This window comes from Hyperolius riggenbachi, chromosome 11 (assembly GCF_040937935.1).
Source record: "Hyperolius riggenbachi isolate aHypRig1 chromosome 11, aHypRig1.pri, whole genome shotgun sequence".
Classification (NCBI taxonomy): domain Eukaryota; kingdom Metazoa; phylum Chordata; class Amphibia; order Anura; family Hyperoliidae; genus Hyperolius; species Hyperolius riggenbachi.
Genome location: NC_090656.1, coordinates 221,601,617 through 221,625,942, shown reverse-complemented (window position 1 = coordinate 221,625,942; position 24,326 = coordinate 221,601,617). Strand labels below are relative to the sequence as shown.

The window sequence follows — 24,326 nt, the reverse complement described above, 5'->3', positions numbered from 1 at the left end:
AATTTTATTGCAATTCCACGTGAAAGACCAACACAAAGTGGTGTACACGTGAGAAGTGGAACATAAATCATACATGATTCCAAACATTTTTTACAAATAAATAACTGCAAAGTGGTGTGTGTATAATTATTCGGCCTCCTTTGGTCTGAGTGCAGTCAGTTGCCCATAGACATTGCCTGATGAGTGCTAATGACTAAATAAAGTGCACCTGTGTGTAATCTAATGTCAGTGCAAATGCAGCTGCTCTGTGACGGCCTCAGAGGTTGTCTAAGTGAATATTGGGAGCAACAACACCATGAAGTCCAAAGAACACACCAGACAGGTCAGGGATCAAGTTATTGAGAAATTTAAAGCAGGTTTAGGCTACAAAAGGATTTCCAAAGCCTTGAACATCCCACGGAGCACTGTTCAAGCGATCATTCAGAAATGAAAGGAGTATGGCACAACTGTAACCCTACCAAGACAAGGCCGTCCACCTAAACTCACAGGCCGAACAAGGAGAGCGCTGATCAGAAATTCAGTCAAGAGGCCCATGGTGACTCTGGACGAGCTGCAGAGATCTACAGCTCAGGCGGGGGAATCTGTCCATAGGACAACTATTAGTCATGCACTGTACAAAGTTGGCCTTTATGGAAGAGTGGCAAGAAGAAAGGCATTGTTAACAGAAAAGCATAAGAAGTCCCGTTTGCAGTTTGCCACAAGCCATGTGGGGGACACAGCAAACAGGTGGAAGAAGGTGCTCTGGTCATATGAGACCAAAATGGAACTTTTTGGTCAAAATGCAAAACGCTATGTATGGCGGAAAACTAACACTGCACATCACTTTGAACACACCATCCCCACTGTCAAATATGGTGGTGGCTGCATCATGTTCTGGGGGTGCTTCTCTTCAGCAGGGACAGGGAAGCTGGTCAGAGTTGATGAGAAGATGGATGGAACCAAATACAGGGCAATCCTGGAAGAAAACCTCTTGGAGTCTGCAAAAGACTTGAGACTGGGGCGAAGGTTCACCTTCCAGCAGGACAATGACCCTAAACATAAAGCCACAGCAACAATGGAATGGTTTAAAACAAAACGTATCCATGTGTTAGAATGGTCCAGTCAAAGTCCAGGACTAAATCCAATCGAGAATCTGTGGCAAGATCTGAAAACTGCTGTTCACAAACGCTGTGCATCTAATCTGACTGAGCTGGAGCTGTTTTGCAAAGAAGAATGGGCAAGGATTTCAGTCTCTAGATGTGCTAAGCTGGTAGAGACATACCCTAAAAGACTGGCAGCTGTAATTGCAGCAAAAGGTGTTTCTACAAAGTTTTGACTCAGGGGGCTGAATAATTACGCACACCCCACTTTGCAGTTATTTATTTGTAAAAAATGTTTGGAATGATGTATGATTTTCGTTCCACTTTGATCTGCAGTATCACCGAGAATGCAGATATATACCCGATTATTGATGATCTGCAGTATCACCGATAATCAGATATATCTCTAACCTCTGGACACCTGAGTGATGAGAGTGTTTTGGTGCAGCAGTAATACTTTGAGGACCGCACCTGAAGATCAGGTGCTAGAGCAATAAGGAGTTCTGCTCCGCAGCAAGTTCCTTCCGTTAGTCTGTACTCTCCGCAGGGAGGAGTCAGGCTGAGAGTGGGAAGGACAGAACGTGAGTGACACCAATGAGGGAGTGCCACTGACAGATCTGTGAACTATCTCTTAACAGGAGAGATCGTTCTCAAGGTCGGACAGGCCAGGTCGTTAACACACGGACAGATAAAGTACAGAGACAGGAGACAGATGCAGAATCCTAAGGCTAGCAGAGTTTGGCAACAGAGTATCAGAATGACAAAGGTACAAAATCAGAGATCAGAAGAATGGTCAGGAGAGCAGAAGGTCATAACAAATAATCAACAATTCCTAGACCAAGGTGTGAGTTCCTTGGTCATCAACACCTTGGAAACTGATCTAAATAATAACACAGATAATAGCAGAAATCCTAGACTAAGGTGTGAGTTCCTTGATCGTCAACACCTTGGAAACTGGTCTAATATAACACAGATACTGACAAGGTCTGAGTGCTACCACGTAGTGATCGCAACGCCAGACACCAGAGGAATGACCAGCACCCAGTATATATACACCAGCGCTCTCCAGCGCCTCCCCTAAGTGCTGGACCAATGAAACCTGAAAGAATTGTCAACTGACCGGCCTGGTCAGCTGACACCCCTCTGGCTGTCATAAATGCTCTGCCTCTCCGCACGCGCACGCGTCCTTCTGAATCTGTGTGGACTATCAGTCCCAGCCACACCAGACATGTGTTGTAATGCCTCTGCTGTTTTGGATGCGGAATCCGCCGCACCGCTGTCCGAGCGTGCGGCGTTTTTTCCGCGTTCAGCAGTACAGACGGAAGTAGGCCTATGCGTGCAAACCGCCGCGTCGGACGCGGAATCCGCCGCCCTGTTCTCTGGACATGCGGCGGTTTCTCCGCGCTCCGTAAGGCAGTGAATGCAGATCCCTGCGCGCCAGCTGCCATGTTGAACGCGGAATTAACCGCCTTACTCTGAGTACTTGCGGCGGCTTTTCCGCGTTCTCACACACGTGGAATTCCAATAAAATTGATTCATGTTTGTGGCAGTAATGTGACAAAATTGGGAAAACTTCAAGGGGGCCGAATACTTTTACAAGCCACTATATATATATATATATATATATATATATATATATATATATATATATATACATATATATATATATATATATATATGTATTATATCAGTACCTGTCTTAACAAGAAAATAATGTTTTTGTTATTAGTGACACCTGTCATGAACTCCTCGGACACGTCCCTTTGCTGGCCGAGCCCAGTTTTGCCCAGTTTTCCCAGGAGATAGGACTGGCATCTTTGGGGGCATCTGATGAAGCAGTACAGAAACTGGCTACGGTAGGTACAGGACCTTTCTTTTTTAAAAGTTCCGCTCCACAAAGAACTGACTGTCAGTTGTCATTAGATGTTGGTGTACTGACTCACCAACTGGCACCTTATCTGTCATTGCCTTCTTATCATGAGGAAGTTGCACATTCAGTGAGGTGGAAAGAAAACGGAGCAATGATTGAGCAGCTGCCCAGAGTAACCAATCAAAAGTCAGCTGGTAAAGAAAACAAGGATTCTGATTGGTTGCTTTGGTCAGCTCCTCCACAGAGATGCCTAGTTAAGCTATGTAATAACAGCAGATATAGGAACTTTAGTAGAGAGACTACATTTATGGGTTGACACATTACATCTTGAGCCTAACATGGATGTTAATTTAGCTGTCTTCTGAGTTCAGGTTGCCACAGCCGGCAAGATTGTCAGCTGATTTTTCAGGGGGGGCCTTTAGCAGGGGCAGCAGCTAGCTAGAGGGCGCTGCGGGTGAATGTGCAGTGGGAGTGGGCCAGTGCTAATTTTGTCCTGGGGCCCTATAGTGGGTTAAACTGGCCCTGCAGAGGTCATGTTCCCCCTGCAGTGCTGGTCTATGTTTACACAACAGTACTTGCATTTGGAAGGGGGTGAGGAATATTTGCCACCATTTCCTCATTGCTAAACCTTAGGTGTTGAATAGGAGGCCAGTTTGGCAATAGAATGTGCTAAATTAGGTGGAAAGTAATCATGGTTTTATAGCCTGATCATCCCAACACAGCTGTGCAACATTCCGCCAGTCCTCCAGAAAATTAGAACATTGCCACCTATTGGCTCTGTGAGTAAGCACAGGGGATTGTATGGTTTAAAGTGGACCTGAACTCTTGCACAGGACAAAAAGAAAATGTAGAGTAATGTACCCTCTATGTATTTAGAGAGTTTAGCCTGTTTAGTTCCCCTTCATTTGTGTCTAATCACAAGTAGTAATATGATCTCTCCCCCGCGTCACATGACTACAGGTGCCTGATGATGGAAAGGCCGCTCACTCCCCTCCTCTAGTGCCTCCCCCTCCCTCCTACCCTATGCAGAGTCCTGAGCAGAGTATAAATGACAGGTTACTCACCCAGCTCTCTGCATTCCACTGACCAGATCTCCCTTTAGTCGGGGACACCACTAGTTACTTAATACTTAGGGTACCTCTGGCTACCTAATGCTACGGGACACTTGTACCTATGAAGGGCAAGGGAAGTAAGGGAGAAGTGACAGCTGGGCCAGGCAGCACACTTGCGGTGCAGTTCGGTGGGGGTTTGTAGGTTCATGGAGGGCGAAGTCTACAGTGCCTATAGGCTCCTGTGATGTAAATCCGGGCCTGGCAGAGATGGCATATAAGGCCATTTGAAAGCGCAGGCTGTAAACAATATGTCAGCTTCCATGAATCAGGAAGTATAAACTGTGCAAATTTATTTTAGTATTTGTATCAGCTGTAACAAAGAAATGTTTTTGTTTAAAAGTTATTATGCTGTTGTGTATCCTTTAGAGCAGGGGTGTCAAACTCAAATAGACGGAGGGTCGAAATGTAAAATTTAGACTAGATCGAGAGCCGACAAATATAAACCCCCCCCCCCCCATTTAAAAAATGATCGCATAACACCCCACAATTTGCACTGCACGTGATAGCCACAGCGTTACAGCCAACAAACAAAATACATCCTCATTGTAGGTAGGTAGCCAGGTATAGGTAACCCCTATATAGGAAGCCAGGTATAGTTGCCCCAATATAGATAGCCAAGAATAGGTGCCTTCAGAATAGCTAGCTAGGCATAGGTGCCCCCAGTATGTAGGTTAGCCAGGTATGTGCCTCCACTATAGGTAGCAGGCACAGGAGCCCCAGAATAGGTAGCTAGGCATAGCAGGTGCCCTAGTTTAGGTAGCCAGGCATAACAGTTGCCCCAGTATAGGTAGCCATGCATATCAGGTGCCCCAGTTTAGGTAGCCAGGCATATCAGGCCCCAGTTTAGGTAGCCAGGCATAGCAGGATCCCCAGTATAGGTAGCCAGGCATATCAGCTGCCCCAGTATAGGTAGCCAGGCATAGCAGGTGCTCCAGTTTAGGTAGCCAGGCATATAGCAGGTGCCCCAGTTTAGGTAGCTAGGTATATCAGCTGCCCAATATAGGTAGCCAGGCATATCAGGTGCCCCAGTATAGGTAGCCAGGCATACCGGGTGCCCAAGTTCAGGTAGCCAGGCATAGCAGGTGCCCAAGTTTAGGTAGCTAGGCATATCAGGTGCCCCAGTTTAGGTAGCCAGGCATATCAGGTGCCCCAGTTTAGGTAGCCAGGCATAGCAGTTGCCCCAGTATAGGTAGCCAGGCATATCAGGTGCCCAGTATAGGTAGCCAGACATAGCAGGTGCCCCATTTTAGTTAGCCAGACATAGCAGGTGCCCCTGTATAGGTAGCCAGGCATAGCCGTTGCCCCGTATAGGTAGCCAGGCATAGCCGTTGCCCCGTATAGGTAGCCAGGCATAGTAGGTGCCCCCTATAGAAAGCCAGACAGCCTGTGCCCCCTTTCCACCACCCTTCCCTTCCTCACCTCCACTGGCTGACTTTGAATCCCTGCCTGGCAGTTCTTCAGTCTGCACACCAGTGTGACCCTTGCACTGAAGAATGACACGGCCACAGTAGAGCGGTGTGTCCCTGCCTGCTAGCGCGCATATACAGGAACTTGCTGTATACGCGAGCTAGCAGGCAGGGACACACCGCTCTCCTGTGTGCGGGGGTCACGCTGGTGTGCAAACTAAAGAACTGCCGCCATTCGCCACCATGGAGAGTACAGCGGTCAGCAAGGATGAAAGAGGAGGTGGAGGAAGCGGAAAAGACGCTGCCTGATTGACAGCTCCGCGCTGAACCAATGGCATTTGGAGGCGGAGCACGAAGCTAGAGCGTGATAGAACGTAGCAACGCTCGATCACTTGCCTCATGCTGGCCGCTCAAAGACAACAGACGGGAGGGGCGGAGTTGCGAGCGCTGCCGCGGGCCATGACGATACTCTTGCGGGCCATTGTTTAAAGCGTCGCGGGCCATATACAATGTAAAGTGCAGAAAGCACTGGGGGGACAATTTTTTGGGTGCTGCGGGCCAAATTTGGCCCACGGGCCAGAGTTTGACACATGTGCTTTAGAGTATAGAGAAAGTTCTGAGGTCCGCTTTAATTTTACTTATCTGTAAATGTTTGTCTTTCTGCAGTGCTACTTCTTTACTGTGGAGTTTGGCCTGTGCAAACAAGAAGGAAAGCTGAAGGTGTATGGAGCCGGCCTGCTCTCCTCCATCAGTGAGCTAAAGGTGAGCTTCTGTGTGATGTCAGTTATTTCGCTGAGCATTTTATGAGCATTGCAGTTACAGATCCAGATCCATGCAGTTACAGATTTGAATCAAACACTTTTGGGGTAAAAATGTGACCATTGATAGTGTGGCATGATTGGTGGTACCATACAGGCTGGCGAAATGTTCTGGTTCTTCCATGGTGCTAAGTCTAAAAGACCAATGGTCTATGGTACTATGGGCTGCTACCCCTAGTAGACTTCAAACTACGGTAAAGTCCTAGTTACCCAGGATTCTACCAACTGGCAGTCTCTACTAACCTGTTGTTAGTGGGGGAACAATTGGGACATGCCTCTCTCATTATGTAGAGTAGCACATTGCGGACACCACTTACTAAAGCTCTGGAAGGGGAGTAGCTAAGGGTGGGCAAGGGGGAACATATGTCCCCGGGTGCAGCACTGTGAGGGTGCTCAGCGCGGCTGCCGCACCCCCACATGTGTGAGAGGCAGTTTGCTGGCCACCTGAAGTGCCACCGCTTCTCACCCTCCCTCGGCAGTGGAGTGAGTAAACTTTAATAACACCAGAAGACTCACCGGCTCTGATGTTCCGGAGATGACATCATCTCTCTTCTGTTACCAAGGAGAGGATGCTAGGCACGCTGCAGAGGGCAGATAACAGCATCGCTGGAACGTTGGAGCCAGTGAGTCTTCTGCTGTTGCATCTGGCTATATAATAAGCATTTGTACATTTGGGTCCACCCATGACCATGCCCACATTTTGATGCGTGGTCACATCATCTTGTGTGTGTGTGTGTGTGGGGGGGCACAAAAAACTGTCCTTGTCCCCGTGTGCTGAAAACCCTAGCTACGCCTCTGACTCCGGGCACCAGGTCCTCTTCACTTCCTGTCGCATCAACTGGTGCACGGAGGATAGGTGTATCAGGTATAAATCCTGAATACCTGCCGGTGCCTTGTCTCAGCCGGATTGCTCCCACGGCTACTGGAAACTCCAAAACCACAAAAGAGACGGCACACCACTGGCTGCAACAAACTTGTTGTATTATCGAACAAGTGCACACTACATGTTACGGAATATAACTTCCTTCATCAGGTGATAAACAACAAATGAACACATCAGCTCCAATATATACACATGTATAAAACACCACACCCATAGTAACTCCACCCTCTGCATCAGTTAACCCATTATACAAATTGCAAAACTCACGGTCATGTGGCACTCCATTACGGCTACCAAACATAAACAACTAACTGACCGTGATTCAGGCACTTCCGCAATGGACTGCCACTGACCCACCTAGAAAGAGGGGAGAAAACAAACAATAACATGTAAACAACCATTAAATACCATTGCATTTTATACATATAAAATATCGCATAATTGAACAATATTGCACTATTCGCCCATATAACTAATTTTATAAAAATTATTCAATAAATATAGATTACAAAAAGCACTTAAGGGGCAATCTCTCGTTCATGCCCCTAGGGGTCACCACATCAAACTCATGAATCCATTTTGCTTCCTTTTGTTTTAGTAACTTTTCTAGGTTACCTCCTCTAGTTGAGGGGTCAAGGGCTTCTAATACGCACCACCTCAGCTGCGACGCACCATGGCCTGCCACACCAAAGTGCCTCGCAACTGAGGTGTCGTAACTTTTCCGTTCTCCCATAGCATACCTAGTGATCGCTCTCTTGTGTTCCTGGATGCGTGTCCTAACCGATCTTGTAGTCTCACCTACATACATTAACCCACATGGGCATTTAAGCCCATATATAGCCCAAGGGGTAGAACAATAATATCTCCCTTTAATCACAATTTTACGTCCAGTGTGCGGATGGCAGATGGCTTCGCCCTTTATTACACCACTACACACATTGCAATTTAAACAAGGATAAGTCCCTGCTTTTCCTGTAGTCAACTCCTTTTGAATAGGGGCAGTATCAGTGTGTCTAACTCTGTCCTGGATAGTCCTACCTCTCCTGATTGAAAAAAAGGGCTCTTCTCTAAATAGAGGCCCCAAATCCTTATCTGTGCTTAAAAGGGGCCAAAATTTGCGTATAGAATTCTTTATGAGCATAGTGTTTTTTCCTAAGTTGGTTACAAACGGGATCCCTTTCTGATTTTTAGTTCTATCTTTTTTATGTAACAATCCAGACCTGTCCAGGGAAAACACCTCCTGTCTAATCTTTTCAATGTTATTTGCATCATATCCCTTTTGTACAAATTTACCACTTAATGTGCGACTGGCCTTCAAATATTCATCATCACTGGTACAAATTCGCCTCGTCCTGAGAAATTGCCCCCTAGGGATGGCTTTCACGACATGCCCTGCATGATGGCTATCGTGTCTTAATAGATTATTACGATCTGTCGGTTTGCAAAATAGCTTAGTGGTGAACCGACCGTTTGAAATTTTGATGGAAACATCCAAAAAATTAACACTGTCCCTAGAATATTCTAAAGAAAATTTAATAGTGGGGTGCATATGATTTACCTCATCCACCATTTTCAGGAGCAATTCCTCAGGACCTTTCCATAAAAGCAACACATCATCCACAAAACGAAAATACTGGAAGATATATGTTTGGTACTCTGCGTTATTTAAAAACATAGCACGCTCAAGTGACTCCACAAAAATGTTCGCGACAGATGGAGCAGCCAGGGACCCCATGCTCGCTCCCTGCCGTTGTACATAAAAGTCTTCATGGAACTTGAAGTAATTAAATTTTAATATAAGCTCTAGGCAATCCATCAGGAAGTACACTAATCCATTGGACAGGTTTGTCTCTAACAATCTCTCCTCAACTACAGAAATTGCCTCATCCTGAGGGATTGCCGTGAATAAACTTTGGATGTCCAAACTAGAGAATATCAAATCCTCAGGTATTTCCGTGATCTTTTCTAACCTCACCAGTAAGTCCGTGGTATCTTTCAAACAATGTACAAAAGTGGAAACAATAGGTTGCAAATAAGTATCCAGGAACCCTGCTAATGGGTATAGGACCGAACCCCGACTAGAAACAATGGGGCGTCCTGGAGGGTCCCAGCAAAAATGGGATAACACTAAGTACGCACATTTTAATTTGACTATTGCACAGAAGCAGGCCCTGAGGAGTTTGAGTGAGAATTCCAGTATTATCATTACTAAAGCAGATAAAGGGGGGGCCACTGTCATCCAAGATCTACAGGGGTACCTAAAGGAAGGATTCCGGCAGGTACACAATGATTTACATTACCAACGATGGGACAGAGACCCCACCTTTGAAATTAAGGAGAAAGTGGACATTTTGTTGAAAACGGCAGTAGAGGATGGTGTTATAGCGAGCAAGGTGGCAAAGGGTCTCACCACTGAATTCCCACGGGTACCGTTATTATATCTGCTGCCCAAAGTGCATAAACAGTTGAGGGACCCTCCAGGACGCCCCATTGTTTCTAGTCGGGGTTCGGTCCTATACCCATTAGCAGGGTTCCTGGATACTTATTTGCAACCTATTGTTTCCACTTTTGTACATTGTTTGAAAGATACCACGGACTTACTGGTGAGGTTAGAAAAGATCACGGAAATACCTGAGGATTTGATATTCTGTAGTTTGGACATCCAAAGTTTATTCACGGCAATCCCTCAGGATGAGGCAATTTCTGTAGTTGAGGAGAGATTGTTAGAGACAAACCTGTCCAATGGATTAGTGTACTTCCTGATGGATTGCCTAGAGCTTATATTAAAATTTAATTACTTCAAGTTCCATGAAGACTTTTATGTACAACGGCAGGGAGCGAGCATGGGGTCCCTGGCTGCTCCATCTGTCGCGAACATTTTTGTGGAGTCACTTGAGCGTGCTATGTTTTTAAATAACGCAGAGTACCAAACATATATCTTCCAGTATTTTCGTTTTGTGGATGATGTGTTGCTTTTATGGAAAGGTCCTGAGGAATTGCTCCTGAAAATGGTGGATGAGGTAAATCATATGCACCCCACTATTAAATTTTCTTTAGAATATTCTAGGGACAGTGTTAATTTTTTGGATGTTTCCATCAAAATTTCAAACGGTCGGTTCACCACTAAGCTATTTTGCAAACCGACAGATCGTAATAATCTATTAAGACACGATAGCCATCATGCAGGGCATGTCGTGAAAGCCATCCCTAGGGGGCAATTTCTCAGGACGAGGCGAATTTGTACCAGTGATGATGAATATTTGAAGGCCAGTCGCACATTAAGTGGTAAATTTGTACAAAAGGGATATGATGCAAATAACATTGAAAAGATTAGACAGGAGGTGTTTTCCCTGGACAGGTCTGGACTGTTACATAAAAAAGATAGAACTAAAAATCAGAAAGGGATCCCGTTTGTAACCAACTTAGGAAAAAACACTATGCTCATAAAGAATTCTATACGCAAATTTTGGCCCCTTTTAAGCACAGATAAGGATTTGGGGCCTCTATTTAGAGAAGAGCCCTTTTTTTCAATCAGGAGAGGTAGGACTATCCAGGACAGAGTTAGACACACTGATACTGCCCCTATTCAAAAGGAGTTGACTACAGGAAAAGCAGGGACTTATCCTTGTTTAAATTGCAATGTGTGTAGTGGTGTAATAAAGGGCGAAGCCATCTGCCATCCGCACACTGGACGAAAAATTGTGATTAAAGGGAGATATTATTGTTCTACCCCTTGGGCTATATATGGGCTTAAATGCCCATGTGGGTTAATGTATGTAGGTGAGACTACATGATCGGTTAGGACACGCATCCAGGAACACAAGAGAGCGATCACTAGGTATGCTATGGGAGAACGGAAAAGTTACGACACCTCAGTTGCGAGGCACTTTGGTGTGGCAGGCCATGGTGCGTCGCAGCTGAGGTGGTGCGTATTAGAAGCCCTTGACCCCTCAACTAGAGGAGGTAACCTAGAAAAGTTACTAAAACAAAAGGAAGCAAAATGGATTCATGAGTTTGATGTGGTGACCCCTAGGGGCATGAACGAGAGATTGCCCCTTAAGTGCTTTTTGTAATCTATATTTATTGAATAATTTTTATAAAATTAGTTATATGGGCGAATAGTGCAATATTGTTCAATTATGCGATATTTTATATGTATAAAATGCAATGGTATTTAATGGTTGTTTACATGTTATTGTTTGTTTTCTCCCCTCTTTCTAGGTGGGTCAGTGGCAGTCCATTGCGGAAGTGCCTGAATCACGGTCAGTTAGTTGTTTATGTTTGGTAGCCGTAATGGAGTGCCACATGACCGTGAGTTTTGCAATTTGTATAATGGGTTAACTGATGCAGAGGGTGGAGTTACTATGGGTGTGGTGTTTTATACATGTGTATATATTGGAGCTGATGTGTTCATTTGTTGTTTATCACCTGATGAAGGAAGTTATATTCCGTAACATGTAGTGTGCACTTGTTCGATAATACAACAAGTTTGTTGCAGCCAGTGGTGTGCCGTCTCTTTTGTGGTTTTGCCTCTTCACTTCCTGGCCTGCAGCTACCTGCTGCCTGCTTGTACGGCTTCCACTTTGTCACCTGACCCACTTTGGGTCACATGCATATTCGTGAGATGTACAGAGGATACGGCAAAGCAGCAGGCAAGTGTGTGTGTGTGTGTGTGTGTGTGTGTGTGCGTGCGTGCGTGCGTGCGTGCGTGCGTGCGATGTTGAGGCCCCCAGTTGCTTAAACTTGAGCAACAAGTAAGAACATGTATCCGACATCAGCCACTCCCCGCTTGTGTCAGATAACCAAGACCCTTCTGTACTTCCTGTAGTTCCTGAAGACCCTACTGCTGGAAGAAGCCACCAGGTCACCCACCAGAGACAGAAAACAGATGAGCCTGTAGATGGTAGACTTGATGTTATATCGAGGTGTCATTTAAAAAACAAGCAGAGGTTGGAGCATGAGGCAAAACCTTACAGTCAGGATTCACAGCAAGGTCAGCAATGAGGGCAGAATAAGAGTGTCATGCTTCTTAAGATGCACCAGGAGGTATTGTTTCACTAGCAGAAGTTTGGTGATGCAGGCATTATCTCTGAAGCTTAGTTCACACTGCAAAATGCAATAGCAATTGCCAGTGCTTGGCCAAGAACTTGGGATATTTTTTAAACACTAAATAAGCCTATGGGATGTGAAAAAGAGTCCTATTTTGGATTAGTAGGTGTAGAACAATTGCTTATCTTAAAAGTTTAGCTTTACTTTAGGTTTGCTTTAAAGAGACTCCGTAACAAAAATTGCATCCTGTTTTTTATCATCCTACAAGTTCAAAAAGCTATTCTAATGTGTTCTGGCTTACTGCAGCACGTTCTACTATCACCATCTCTGTAATAAATCAACTTATCTCTCTCTTGTCAGACTTGTCAGCCTGTGTCTGGAAGGCTGCCAAGTTCTTCAGTGTTGTGGTTCTGCTATGAACTTCCCCTTCCAGGCCCCTGTATGCACACTGCCTGTGTGTTATTTAGGATTAGAGCAGCTTCTCTCTTATCTTTTACAAGCTGGATAAATCGTCCTCTGAGCTGGCTGGGCTTTCACATACTGAAGAATTACAGACAAGGGCAAAGCTGTTTGCAGGAAGAAACAAGCAGCCTGAAACTTCAGTGCATGAGAACTGCAGGGGGAAAAAAACACACAAATGATCTCTTGAGATTCAAAAGGAAGGCTGTATACAGCCTGCTTGTGTATGGATGTATTTTCTATGTGTGGACATACTGTACATCAACCTACTTCTTGTTTTGGTGGCCATTTTGTTTGTTTATAAACAAACTTTTTAAAACTGTTTTTAACCAATTTTAATGCAACGAGGAGCGGCGAAATTGTGTCAGAGGGTAATAGGAGATGTCCCCTAACGCACTGGTATGTTTACTTTTGTGCGATTTTAACAATACAGATTCTCTTTAAATCTATGGTGAATTCATCTGCTGGTGCCATGTTTACACTGTTTTGCCAATGTTCAGTAAACCAGCACCTATGCAGTAATGAGTCCTTGGGCTAGACTCAGTAGGCTGTTGCCTACTGAGCATGCCCTGGTGGCTGCAGCTCAAGCGCTTTGAGTCCTCCAGGAGAAAAGTGCAATATAAATGTTATTTGTCTTGTCAAGTTATGGCTCACACATAATCAGATGCACCATGTTTAGAAAATTTGCAAGATAAAGCGCTGTGATGTTATGAACCTGCTGAATGTAACAGACCGCCACCTTGTCATATGTGTCTGAGGCCCATATCTTCTCCCCTAGGAGATAATTTTTCCTCCTCTATTTAAAGTAACTTTTCAGCACTTTGCAACTAAAAATGTACCCAAAAGTATATGAAAAAGTACTATCAAAATTATTTTGAGCATTTTCTTGCTTGCAGGTGGTTTAAAAGTCATTTTATTAACATTTTTTAAAATATCACCTAGGAGAAAACTCAGGAGAAAAAGTTAATTGCATATGGGCCTGAATGTCTTAGACCTTTGCAATTAATAGTTATGATTCCCTTCCCTCTGTTACAGCACTCGCTATCTGGCAATGCCAAAGTAAGGTCTTTTGACCCCATGGTGACCTGCAATCAGGAATGTATTATCACCACCTTCCAAGATGTCTACTTTTACTCAGAGAGTTTTGAAGAAGCCAAAGAAAAAATGAGGTAAGTGTCATAGATTTCATGAATATGTAGGAATGAGCAAGGAAAAATGTACAAGTTCGATCTCACAGTGAATAGGCCCCAATTTCCTACCTTGCGAGATTCTCGTGATCACAGCAGTCAAGTTCGCCTTGTGGCCAGCTTAGGTGAGAATGAGGACGTACACGGTAATCAAGATTTTTTTCTGTGTAAACAAAAATAAAGTAGTTTACGATCATATATTGATCGTAAACTGCCACCTACTGTATTTTTCAGACTATAAGGCGCTCCAGACTATAAAATGCAGCTTTAGGTTAGTATGAAAATTTGCAAAAAATGTAAAGAGTCACAAATTTATTACAAAATGATTTCAGAATCCGATGGCATTTTCGCACGAAAGTTGAATTTAACCACTTTCCCCACCACTACAGTATATCTACGTCAGCTGTGGCACCTTCCAAGCCACAGCGACGTAGATATACTGACCTGCTTTCAGCCCTTTTGTGCAGGAACAGGTGCGCTTCAGAGCGCACCCCCCGGCACTGTCAGCTGCCTTACGAATTGGCAAAAGGGAACATGTTCCTTTGTAGCCAATTAGTGACCACCCCGCGGATGAACGATCACCGGTGTAGCAAACAGCGTGATCCTTCATCTCCCCCTCCTCCGTGCACAGATGGCCATAAAAATGTAAATAAAACTGCCTCTCTCACCTTACCTCGTTCCAGCGATGAGCCTGCAGCCTGAGCATCCGATCCCAGCTCTGAACTCAGCCGTGTACCCGGGTCACTGGCAATACGCGGCTGAGTTCAGAGCTGGGATCGGATGCTCAGGCTGCAGGCTCATCGCTGGAACGAGGTAAGGTGAGAGAGGCAGCTATATTTACATGTTTTTGGCATCTGTGCACGGAGGGGCTGCCTGATGGGGGGGGGACATACATTTGGCTAACCACACTGGGGGGGGGGGTGCCAAAACAACTGCCAGGCATCTGGGTAACTGGAGGGATGACATCTGCCAATGGGGGATCATTTGGTTACCTGGGGGGGGGGGTAACCTAATACTGGGGGCACATCTGGCTATAATTGGTGGGGGGGGCAATTCTGGGGGCACATATGGCTGTAATGGCGGAAATTTTATCCTGGGCACACATCTGCCTATAATGAGGGGTGCCAATCCTGGCGGCGTTACTGTCTGTCTGTACTGGGGGTGGTAGATACAAGGGACACATCTGACTATACGGGGGGTGCTGATATTGGGGTAACATCTGGCTAAACTGGGAGGGTTGGGCTGATACTCGGGGCACATCTGACTATATTAGGGGGGACATAAAACTGGTGGAATGGTTTTATCCCTGTGGCACTTTTTATTTTTAAACTGGAATTGTTAAAAACTGAGAAATAATGCATTTTTTTTATTTTTGTTCCCTTTTTTCAATTAAAATGCCTAGAAAACAAAATTGTTCTTGGGACTAAATACCCCCCATCGAAAGCCTGGTTTGTCTTGAAAAAAAACGATATATAGATCATTTAGGTGTAGTGAGTAGGGATAAAGTTATTCCTGATTGAATAGGGACATAGCTAAAACGTAAAAACTGCTCTGGTCAATAAGGGGAAAACAAGGTCTGGATGCAAAGTGGTTAATGTTAATTTCACAAAAATTAATGTGAAAAGAATATCGGCATTATCCATCATCACTATATATTGGGGAAAAATTGGAACTTTATAATAGTGAGTATTGATAGGAAATCTGCTAGAGCCACATCCGCTTTACCAGTTACCTAAAAATATTCATTTTGCGCAATTATTTGTCACACATATAAAATAATTCTGCTCACTGTTTTGTTGTTATGGTTCTTCCATGAATTTAGTTTTCCTAGAATATCAATAGATTTTTTAACAAGTGCAGGCAATGTATGAATTCCGAGTGTTGAAAATATTTAGGGGACTGTAATGGGTGCAGAAAATGCCCCATTTAGAAGTTATATTATGGATAGTATAACATGGCATTGCATTTAAACAATAGTTTTGATTTATATTAAACTGTTCCTATACTAATTTTCATTTATTAGGGAGTTTGCAAAGACCATTAAACGCCCCTTTGGACTGAAATACAACCCATACACCCAAAGTGTGCTGATACTGAAAGACACTAGAAGCATCACCAACGTGGTGAGCGACTTACGCCATGATTTGGACATTGTCAGCGACGCCCTCAACAAGATGAACAAGCAGCTTGGTGTATAGATAAACTCTGATACCTTTATTCTAGGCTCTCAACAATCACAACTGGCTGGATGACGATGAGGTTTAACTTCTAAATACATATTTGTTTCAGGATATTATCAATCAATGAAATTCTATCCTAGTGCTTGAATGTTACAGATTTGTCCAGAGATATATATTTTTATTTTTTATAAATTAATAATTTAGTACTTAAAGAGAAACTCCAACCTAGAATTGAACTTTATCCCAATCAGTAGCTGATACCCCCTTTTACATGACAAATCTATTGCATTTCACAAACAGACCATCAGGGGGTGCTGTATGACTGATATTGTGGTGAAACCCCTCCCACAAGAAGCTCCGAGTACCGCGGTACTCTGGGCAAACTGCCACAATGTAACAATGTTCACACACAGGAAATGGCTGTTTACAGCTGTCTGTAAAAGCCAGAACAGCTAGAAACAGCTACATAACCTGCCCACAGTAACAATGTCATCATGTAATACATGTCAGAATGTGAATCTGGGAGAGGAAAGATTTTACAATGAGCAAACACTGACTAAATCATTTATACATAATTATGGTAAAAATTAAGCACTTTTTTTTACTACATTATTTTCACTGGAGTTCCTCTTTAAGGTAATCTGCAACATTTCTCTTGCCTAAAAATATAAAAATTTGGGTTGAAAGATTCTACGGGACTGTGTTAACCTAACATACAACACTGTCATAGAGGAACTTGAAGAAATGGTGGACATCTTTTTTAAAGATTCACTGACATTCGGACCGAAGGCCCAGGACACATACTCATTATTATTATTAATTTCATGGTTAGTAACATTTGCTATGCAAATCATGGCATATCAACGATGGAAGGCTGAAAGACTCTTCTATCCCACAAATGCATCATAAATAATTATATTTCCTTCTAATGGTCTCCTGATGGTGCATTGAGAGAAAAAGACATAAAATAAATTGGGGTGCTCATTTGGATTGCAGAATTGCAGATTGCAGAACTGATATTTCCACATTTCCAATTGAAAAACAGAAATCGGATTTTAGCAGAAATACTGTATCACCTCTGAAATTTTAGCTAAATCGCAGAACTCGGAAGCATTGGACCAATTAGAGAATTTAGAATTTTTCCACAATAATCGTATTACCATGGTAACTTTAGACCAATCACAAGTATTCCCGAGTCTTGTGATTGGCCTAAAATTTCTGTAGTATTCTGATAACCGCGATAAAATTCTGAATTCTCTAATTGGTTCAATACTCAGCTCAGAAGTATTTGGCCAATCAGATAATGCAAAAAGTAATGAAAATAACGACTCTTCAGACTTCGGAAATTTATGGAATCGGCATATCCAACTAGACCTAAAAATGAATAACAAAATATTGCATCTCAGTCCTAAAGACTATAGACCTAGTGATGTTTGTTGCCTTTGCTTACTTGATTATGAAGTTGATCCAACATATGAAGTAATGATGTGATGTTTATGACAATACATGGCTATTTTCTAAAGCCTCTTACAGATGACATCAATTAACATCATAACATTCATTAATGATTGTTTCAACTGACAGCATTAGGAACACTGTACAGACAAGCTTTATGGCTACAGTAAAGCAGGTAGTTCTGTACAATGGACGAGAACTAGGCACCAAACAACAGCAGTCTTTCACTTTAGTTGTTTGAAGTTCGAGCACAGCAGATCACCAAATGATGTTTGGCACACCGGTCCTGACACTAGAATTCAAACAGTCAAAAAGGTCCATTATGTCAAATATGTTTAAAATGTATAATGCATGTGTAGTCATATAGTTCCAGAGTAAAATGTACTATAAATTTAGTTTTTCCTATGTTGCTGTCACTTACATTAGATTGTAAAAATCTGACAGGTTTTGAACTACTTCATCTTCTCAGGGGATTCTCAATTTTGTTATTTTTGAAAGCACTTCCTGAATGGCAGTTGCTTAGTCCAGCTGTCAAAATAGTGTGTGAGCGAGTAGGGAGGTTGGTTGGCATTTTTGTATAGATGTGAATAAGACAAATATATGTAGTCATATTTATTAACTAAATTTGTATCAGTAAAGTAAACCCCATTTTGGTGCAAGTTTTAAGCAATGATGAGCGAAAAATGCAGATATTCTTTTTGCATTCAGTTTTAAAAAACTAATGTAAAATTTGACTTTCAAATGAAAATGCCATAGAAAATCAGTTTGTAATCCTTATGTAATTTTTTGCATCCATTGTGAATTTTCGTGCTAAAAATAGTTTCATGTTTTGGGGGAATTTTTGCATCATAAAGAAAAAAAAATATTTTTGTGAATATTTTCTCAAAATCGAAAATAGCATTTTTGATGCAAAAATTACTTTGGCATAAATTCACAAGCAGCACTGGTTTTAAGTACTTTCAAAGCATGCACTACTAGACTTTACTGGATTACCATTCCTAAGGGAAGAGCAGAGATAACTAATTTGACCTCTGAGTTATGCAGAACCTCTAAAACATCTGCTGATCTGTTAGACTAGTAACATTGACCGCTATGGAGCAAATCTGATAATATAATCCCATCTAATCAGATAGCTGCATTAATGACAAACGTGAGCACTATGTCATTGTCGTTAATATCTTTAATCCAGAAATCGCTCACGTTCCGAGTCAGTCATGTGAGGACTTAGAGATAACTTGAAGGTATTATGCTCCAAACTGTCATGTATCAACAGTTTGTGGTCTTTTGTGAAACTAACAACAAAAATATAGAGCATTTTAAAGCATGAAGGGAGATGTTTCTGAGATGTTTTCAATAGTAAAGTCCTTTGGCCATGATCAAGGTGAAAATGATAGAAAGCATCATGCAAAATATTGCAAGCCATGACTCTTAAGGCTATATTCACTTTAAGGTTTAGGACAACCAAAATTGCTCTTCCATTAAGTCCTTTGGATTAATCTGCAGGCGTGTTGTTGCTTTAGCGATAAAGGCCCTAATTCAGTTCACTTTCTCTCCTAGGTGACATTTTTACACCCTATTAATAAAATGTGCTTTAATAATTTTGAAAGAACTTTTTCACCTCCTTTTTGGTACTTTTTCAATTGCAGAGTGATGAAAAGGTATTTTATACAGAAGATGAAAAATTATCTCCTAGGAAAAAACTTGAAAAAGTGATTTGAATAATGCCCAAAGACCCAAATAATGCCCCTCTTTTTTGGGTAGTGCTCAAATCTCCTGTTGAACTGTGCTGAATTTAAAGTAAATTTAACTGTAAATTGGCAGAGTGGAACCATACTTAACAGCTATGATACGGGTTTGAACCTATTATCTGGAACTCGCCAACACACTCGGGCCCTTATTCAATTCCTTTTTTCTCCTGAGTTTTTTTCCTAGGAGATAATTTTTCATCTTTGATTTTGAATAACTTTTCAGGACTTTGCAATGGAAAAGGTAGGTGAAAAAGTACTATCAAAATGATTTTGCAGGTGGTTTACATGCCATTTAATTGACAATTTTGAAAATATCACCTAGGAGAAAAAAATAATTGCATATGAACCAATGCCTTTTGAACCACCAGTATGCAAGAAAATACTCCAAATAATTTTGACAGCACTTTGTCACCTACTTTTTGGTACTTTTTCAAAGATGAAAAATTATCTACCAGGAGAAAACTTAGCAGAACAAGGTGAATTAAACAAGGGCTGTGGAGAGAGATAAGAAATCATTTTGCATTTTAACTTCCTGCTCTGTGTCTAAATATTAGTTTTGAGTTGACTGACTTGTTTAAAGAAACTTGAAGTGAAGGCAATTTGGAGGGAGCAATTTATAAATCTTGTTGTGTTGATCCTCTGTCTTTAACTTCTGATTGTGTAAAAATTAACCTTTCGAAAGTGTCTACACAAACATGTTGTGGGTGTGATTTATTAAGTCACCTCAAGCAACCTCCACTGGACCTTTAATAAGTAATTCAGCAAATCTAGACTGGGTAAAGGAAACATGGACTGGTCTTAAGAGGTTAGCATTTTCATCCTCATATGGGTCATATCAGATCACAGCCAGGGTTTTTGAGAAGTTTTTTTTTATTAGTAGTTGTGTGATTGCAGTTGCAGGTAACAACCAACCCCAGCAGGATTTTTATTTGATAAATTAATGACAAATTGGGTTTATTAAAAAAAAAATCTCTCTGTCCACTCCGTTCTCTCGTCATCACCTTCGGTAATCTGGCTAGTTGTGGCCAGTTATGCTCTTCTGCGGTAAAACAGAGTAACCCCGGAGTGGCCCAGGAGGGGGTGAGGGGGCCCACGCACCACATGGGGCTTAAGGAAGCCCCAGGTAAGTATAAATGTAGCACTATTCCAATCTCAGGTTTTCTTAAACGCTTTAATAAATATGGTGGAAACAATTGTTGAAAATATTTTCAAAAGTGAACCCAACCCCATAAAAACAATCTAGAATGTCCTGTGAAAACCAATGATATTGAGATGCAGATTGTGAATTAACTCAACCTATCACATTTCTGCTTTAACCTCCCTGGCGGTAAGCCCGAGCTGAGCTCGGGCTATGCCGCGCAGGGGGAGATCTCAGCCCCTGGTGGGGCGATTTTCATTCTATAAATTGCTGTGCGCGCAGCCAGCACTTTGCTAGCCGCGCGCACAGCTTGATCGCCGCCGCTCTGCGGCGATCGGCCGCACGCAGCGGCTGAAGAGGGCCCCCCCCCCCGCCAGAGCCCTGCGCTGCCCGGATCAATGAGTTCCGGGCAGCGCTATGGGCTGGATCGGGTCTGCCTGACGTCAGGACGTCGGCTGACGTCCATGACGTCATCCCGATCGTCGCCATGGCGACAGGAGAAGCCAAACAGGGGAACGCGTTATATACGCGTTCCCCTGTTTGCTATAGATGCCGGCGACGATCGGACTAGAGGGCCACATGCGCCCTCTAGTGGTGTTTCATGTAGCTACCACTCTGGTAGCTTTACATGAAACAAAAAAAAAAAAATTTAAAAAAAAAGGATTTTTTTTAAAAAGGAAAAAAAAAATTAACCGCCAAGGAGGTTAATGTAGTCAGTTCAAGTGTAAATGAGGATTGGCTGTTGTGGGTCACTGTGCACATCACAATTTCCGAAACAGATTAGGCCCGATTAGGCCAATTTACTTTTTCTCTGAAGCTTTCTCCTAGGGGATATTTTCACATCTTATCAATAAAATGCCCTTTAAGTCACCAGCAAGCAAGAAAATACTCAGAATAGTTTTCATAGTACTTTTTCACCTACTTTTTAGAAAAACAAATCAGTAATTATAGCAAAGGTGTCAGGAAACGGTGTATATAAATAAATACATTAAAGCAATCTCAAGATGGAAATGTATATTTAAGTTAAAGCGATAGTTGTAAAACAAATGCCTATTTTTAGATATTTCATTGACAAAAGTAAGTAAATAAATCAATATTAACAAAAATAATAAAAGACTTGATACAGGTAGCAAAAATGGCACAAAATGATCTCTAATATGTTACATATAACAAGAATAACTATTAGTGTGCATGCATTAAAACATTTTGACAAGACTATTTTTACATTTTAAAAGAAAATGTGCATGCAGGTAAGATCTCTTTATGTGTTATTTGTGTAATCAGAATTTTCAGTTGATAAATGTCCTGTTTCAGAGGTTACCTGTTTTGGTCTAAGTTATGACGATGAATACTGATTGTATCTTCACACTGTGCCTGTATATTTAATGTGTATCTTAAATTTCCATTCTATGTGCAACTTTTGTCATTCTGTGTGTTCATTTAGAAATTTATACAAATAAAAAAAACTATTTATAACCAGCAGTTGTGTAAATGTATCTGCTCTTGAGCCCTTGAGGGAGGACAGTTGGCCTGAAATGCCACACTTGACTATCAGTTTAACCACTTCCCGACCGCCTAACGCACAGAGGCGGCCGGGAAGTGGAGCCCTTAAGGACCGGCTCACCCACAGAGGCGGCGGTCCATTTAAGGGCATGGGCGGAGCGATCGCGTCATCCGTGACACGATCCTCCGCCGGCGCCTGTCACCGCTCGCTCGCCGCAACATCCCGCCGGCTATACGGAAGCGCCGGCGGGATGTTAACCCCGCGATCGCCGCATACAAAGTGTATAATACACTTTGTAATGTTTACAAAGTGTATTATACAGGCTGCCTCCTGCCCTGGTGATCCCAGTGTCCGAGGGACCACCAGGGCAGGCTGCTGCCACCCTAGTCTGCACCCAAGCACACTGATTTCTCCCCCCCCTGCCCCAGATCGCCCACAGCACCCATCAGACCCCCCCCTGCCCACCCCCCAGACCCCTGTTTGCACCCAATCACCCCCCTAATCACCCATCAATCACTCCCTGTCACTATCTGTCAACGCTATTTTTTTTTTAATCCCCCCCCCTGCTCCCTGCCCCCTCCTGATCACCCCCACCCCTCAGATTCTCCCCAGACCCCCCCCCCCAGACCACCCCCCCCTGTTTACTGTATGCATCTATCCCCCTGATCACCTGTCAATCACCTGTCAATCACCCGTCAATCACCCGTCAATCACCCCCTGTCACTGCCACCCATCAATCAGCCCCTAACCTGCCCCTTGCGGGCAATCTGATCACCCCCCCACACCAATAGATCGCCCACAGATCCGACATCAGATCACCTCCCAAATCCATTGTTTACATCTATTCTCTCCTCTAAACACCCACTAATTACCCATCAATCACCCATCAATCACCCCCTATCACCACCTGTCACTGTTACCTATCAGATCAGACCCTAATCTGCCCCTTGCGGGCACCCAATCACCCGCCTACACGCTCAGATTGCCCTCAGACCCCCCCTTATCAATTCGCCAGTGCATTAATTACATCTGTTCTTCCCTGTAATAACCCACTGATCACCTGTCAATCACCTGCCAATCACCTATCACCCATCAATCACCCCCTGTCACCCCCTGTCACTGCCACCCATCAATCAGCCCCTAACCTGCCCCTTGCGGGAAATCTGATCACCCACCCACACCATTAGATCGCCCGCAAACCCGCCGTCAGATTACCTCCCAAATGTATCGTTTACATCTGTTATCTTCTCTAAACACCCACTAATTACCCATCAATCACCCATCAATCACCCCCTATCACCACCTGTCACTGTTACCCATCAGATCAGACCCTAATCTGCCCCTTGCGGGCACCCAATCGCCCGCCTACACGCTCAGATTGCCCTCAGACCCCCCCTTATCAATTCGCCAGTGCAATATTTACATCTGTCCTTCCCTGTAATAACCCACTGATCACCTGTCAATCACCTGCCAATCACCTATCACCCATCAATCACCCCCTGTCACTGCCACCCAACAATCAGCCCCTAACCTGCCCCTTGCGGGCAAACTGATCACCCACCCACACCAATAGATCGCCCGCAGATCCGACATCAGATCACCACCCAAGCGCAGTGTTTCCATCTATTCTCTCCTCTAAACACCCACTAATTACCCATCAATCACCCATCAATCACCCCCTATCACCACCTGTCACTGTTACCCATCAGATCAGACCCTAATCTGCCCCTTGCGGGCACCCAATCGCCCGCCTACACGCTCAGATTGCCCTCAGACCCCCCCTTATCAATTCGCCAGTGCAATATTTACATCTGTTCTCCCCTGTAATAACCCACTGATTACCTGTCAATCACCTATCAATCACCCATCAATTACCCCCTGTCACTGCCACCCATCAATCACCCCCTGTCACTGCCACCCATCAATCACCCGCTGTCACTGCCACCCATCAATCAGCCCCTAACCTGCCCCTTGCGGGCAAACTGATCACCCACCCACACCAATAGATCGCCCGCAGATCCGACATCAGATCACCACCCAAGCGCAGTGTTTCCATCTATTCTCTACCCTAAACACCCACTAATTACCCATCAATCACCCCCTGTCACTGCTACCTATCAGATTAGACCCTTATCTGCCCCTAGGGCACTCAATCACCCGCCCACACCCTCAGAATGCCCTCAGACCCCAGCCCTGATCACCTCGCCAGTGCATTGCTTGCATCTATTCCCCCCTCTAATCACACCTTGAGACACCCATCAATCACCTCCTGTCACCCCCTAGCACACCTACCCATCAGATCAGGCCCCAATTTGCCCCGTGTGGGCTCCTGATCACTCGGCCAAACCCTCAGACCCCCTTCCGATCACCTCCCCAGTGCATTGATTGCATCTATTTTCCCCTCTAACCACCCCCTGAGACACCCATCAATCACCTCC

General features: G+C 43.6%; 1 protein-coding gene across 2 annotated transcripts in view; it reads left to right on the top strand.

Moving 5' to 3' along the window:
- The window catches only part of TPH1 (tryptophan hydroxylase 1), a 39,440-nt gene extending 17,609 nt beyond the window's left edge, over nt 1-21,831 (top strand). The window contains exons 8-11 of one of the 2 annotated variants that reach the window (XM_068261244.1): nt 2,809-2,935; nt 6,134-6,229; nt 13,712-13,845; nt 15,887-21,831. In XM_068261244.1, coding sequence (XP_068117345.1) covers nt 2,809-2,935; nt 6,134-6,229; nt 13,712-13,845; nt 15,887-16,061 — 532 coding nt within the window. In that variant the 3' untranslated portion in view covers nt 16,062-21,831. Of the gene's footprint in view, nt 1-2,808; nt 2,936-6,133; nt 6,230-13,711; nt 13,850-15,886 lie in introns of both variants that reach the window. The other variant, XM_068261245.1, reaches the window with a different exon arrangement.
- The last annotated feature ends 2,495 nt before the right edge of the window (nt 21,832-24,326 follow it).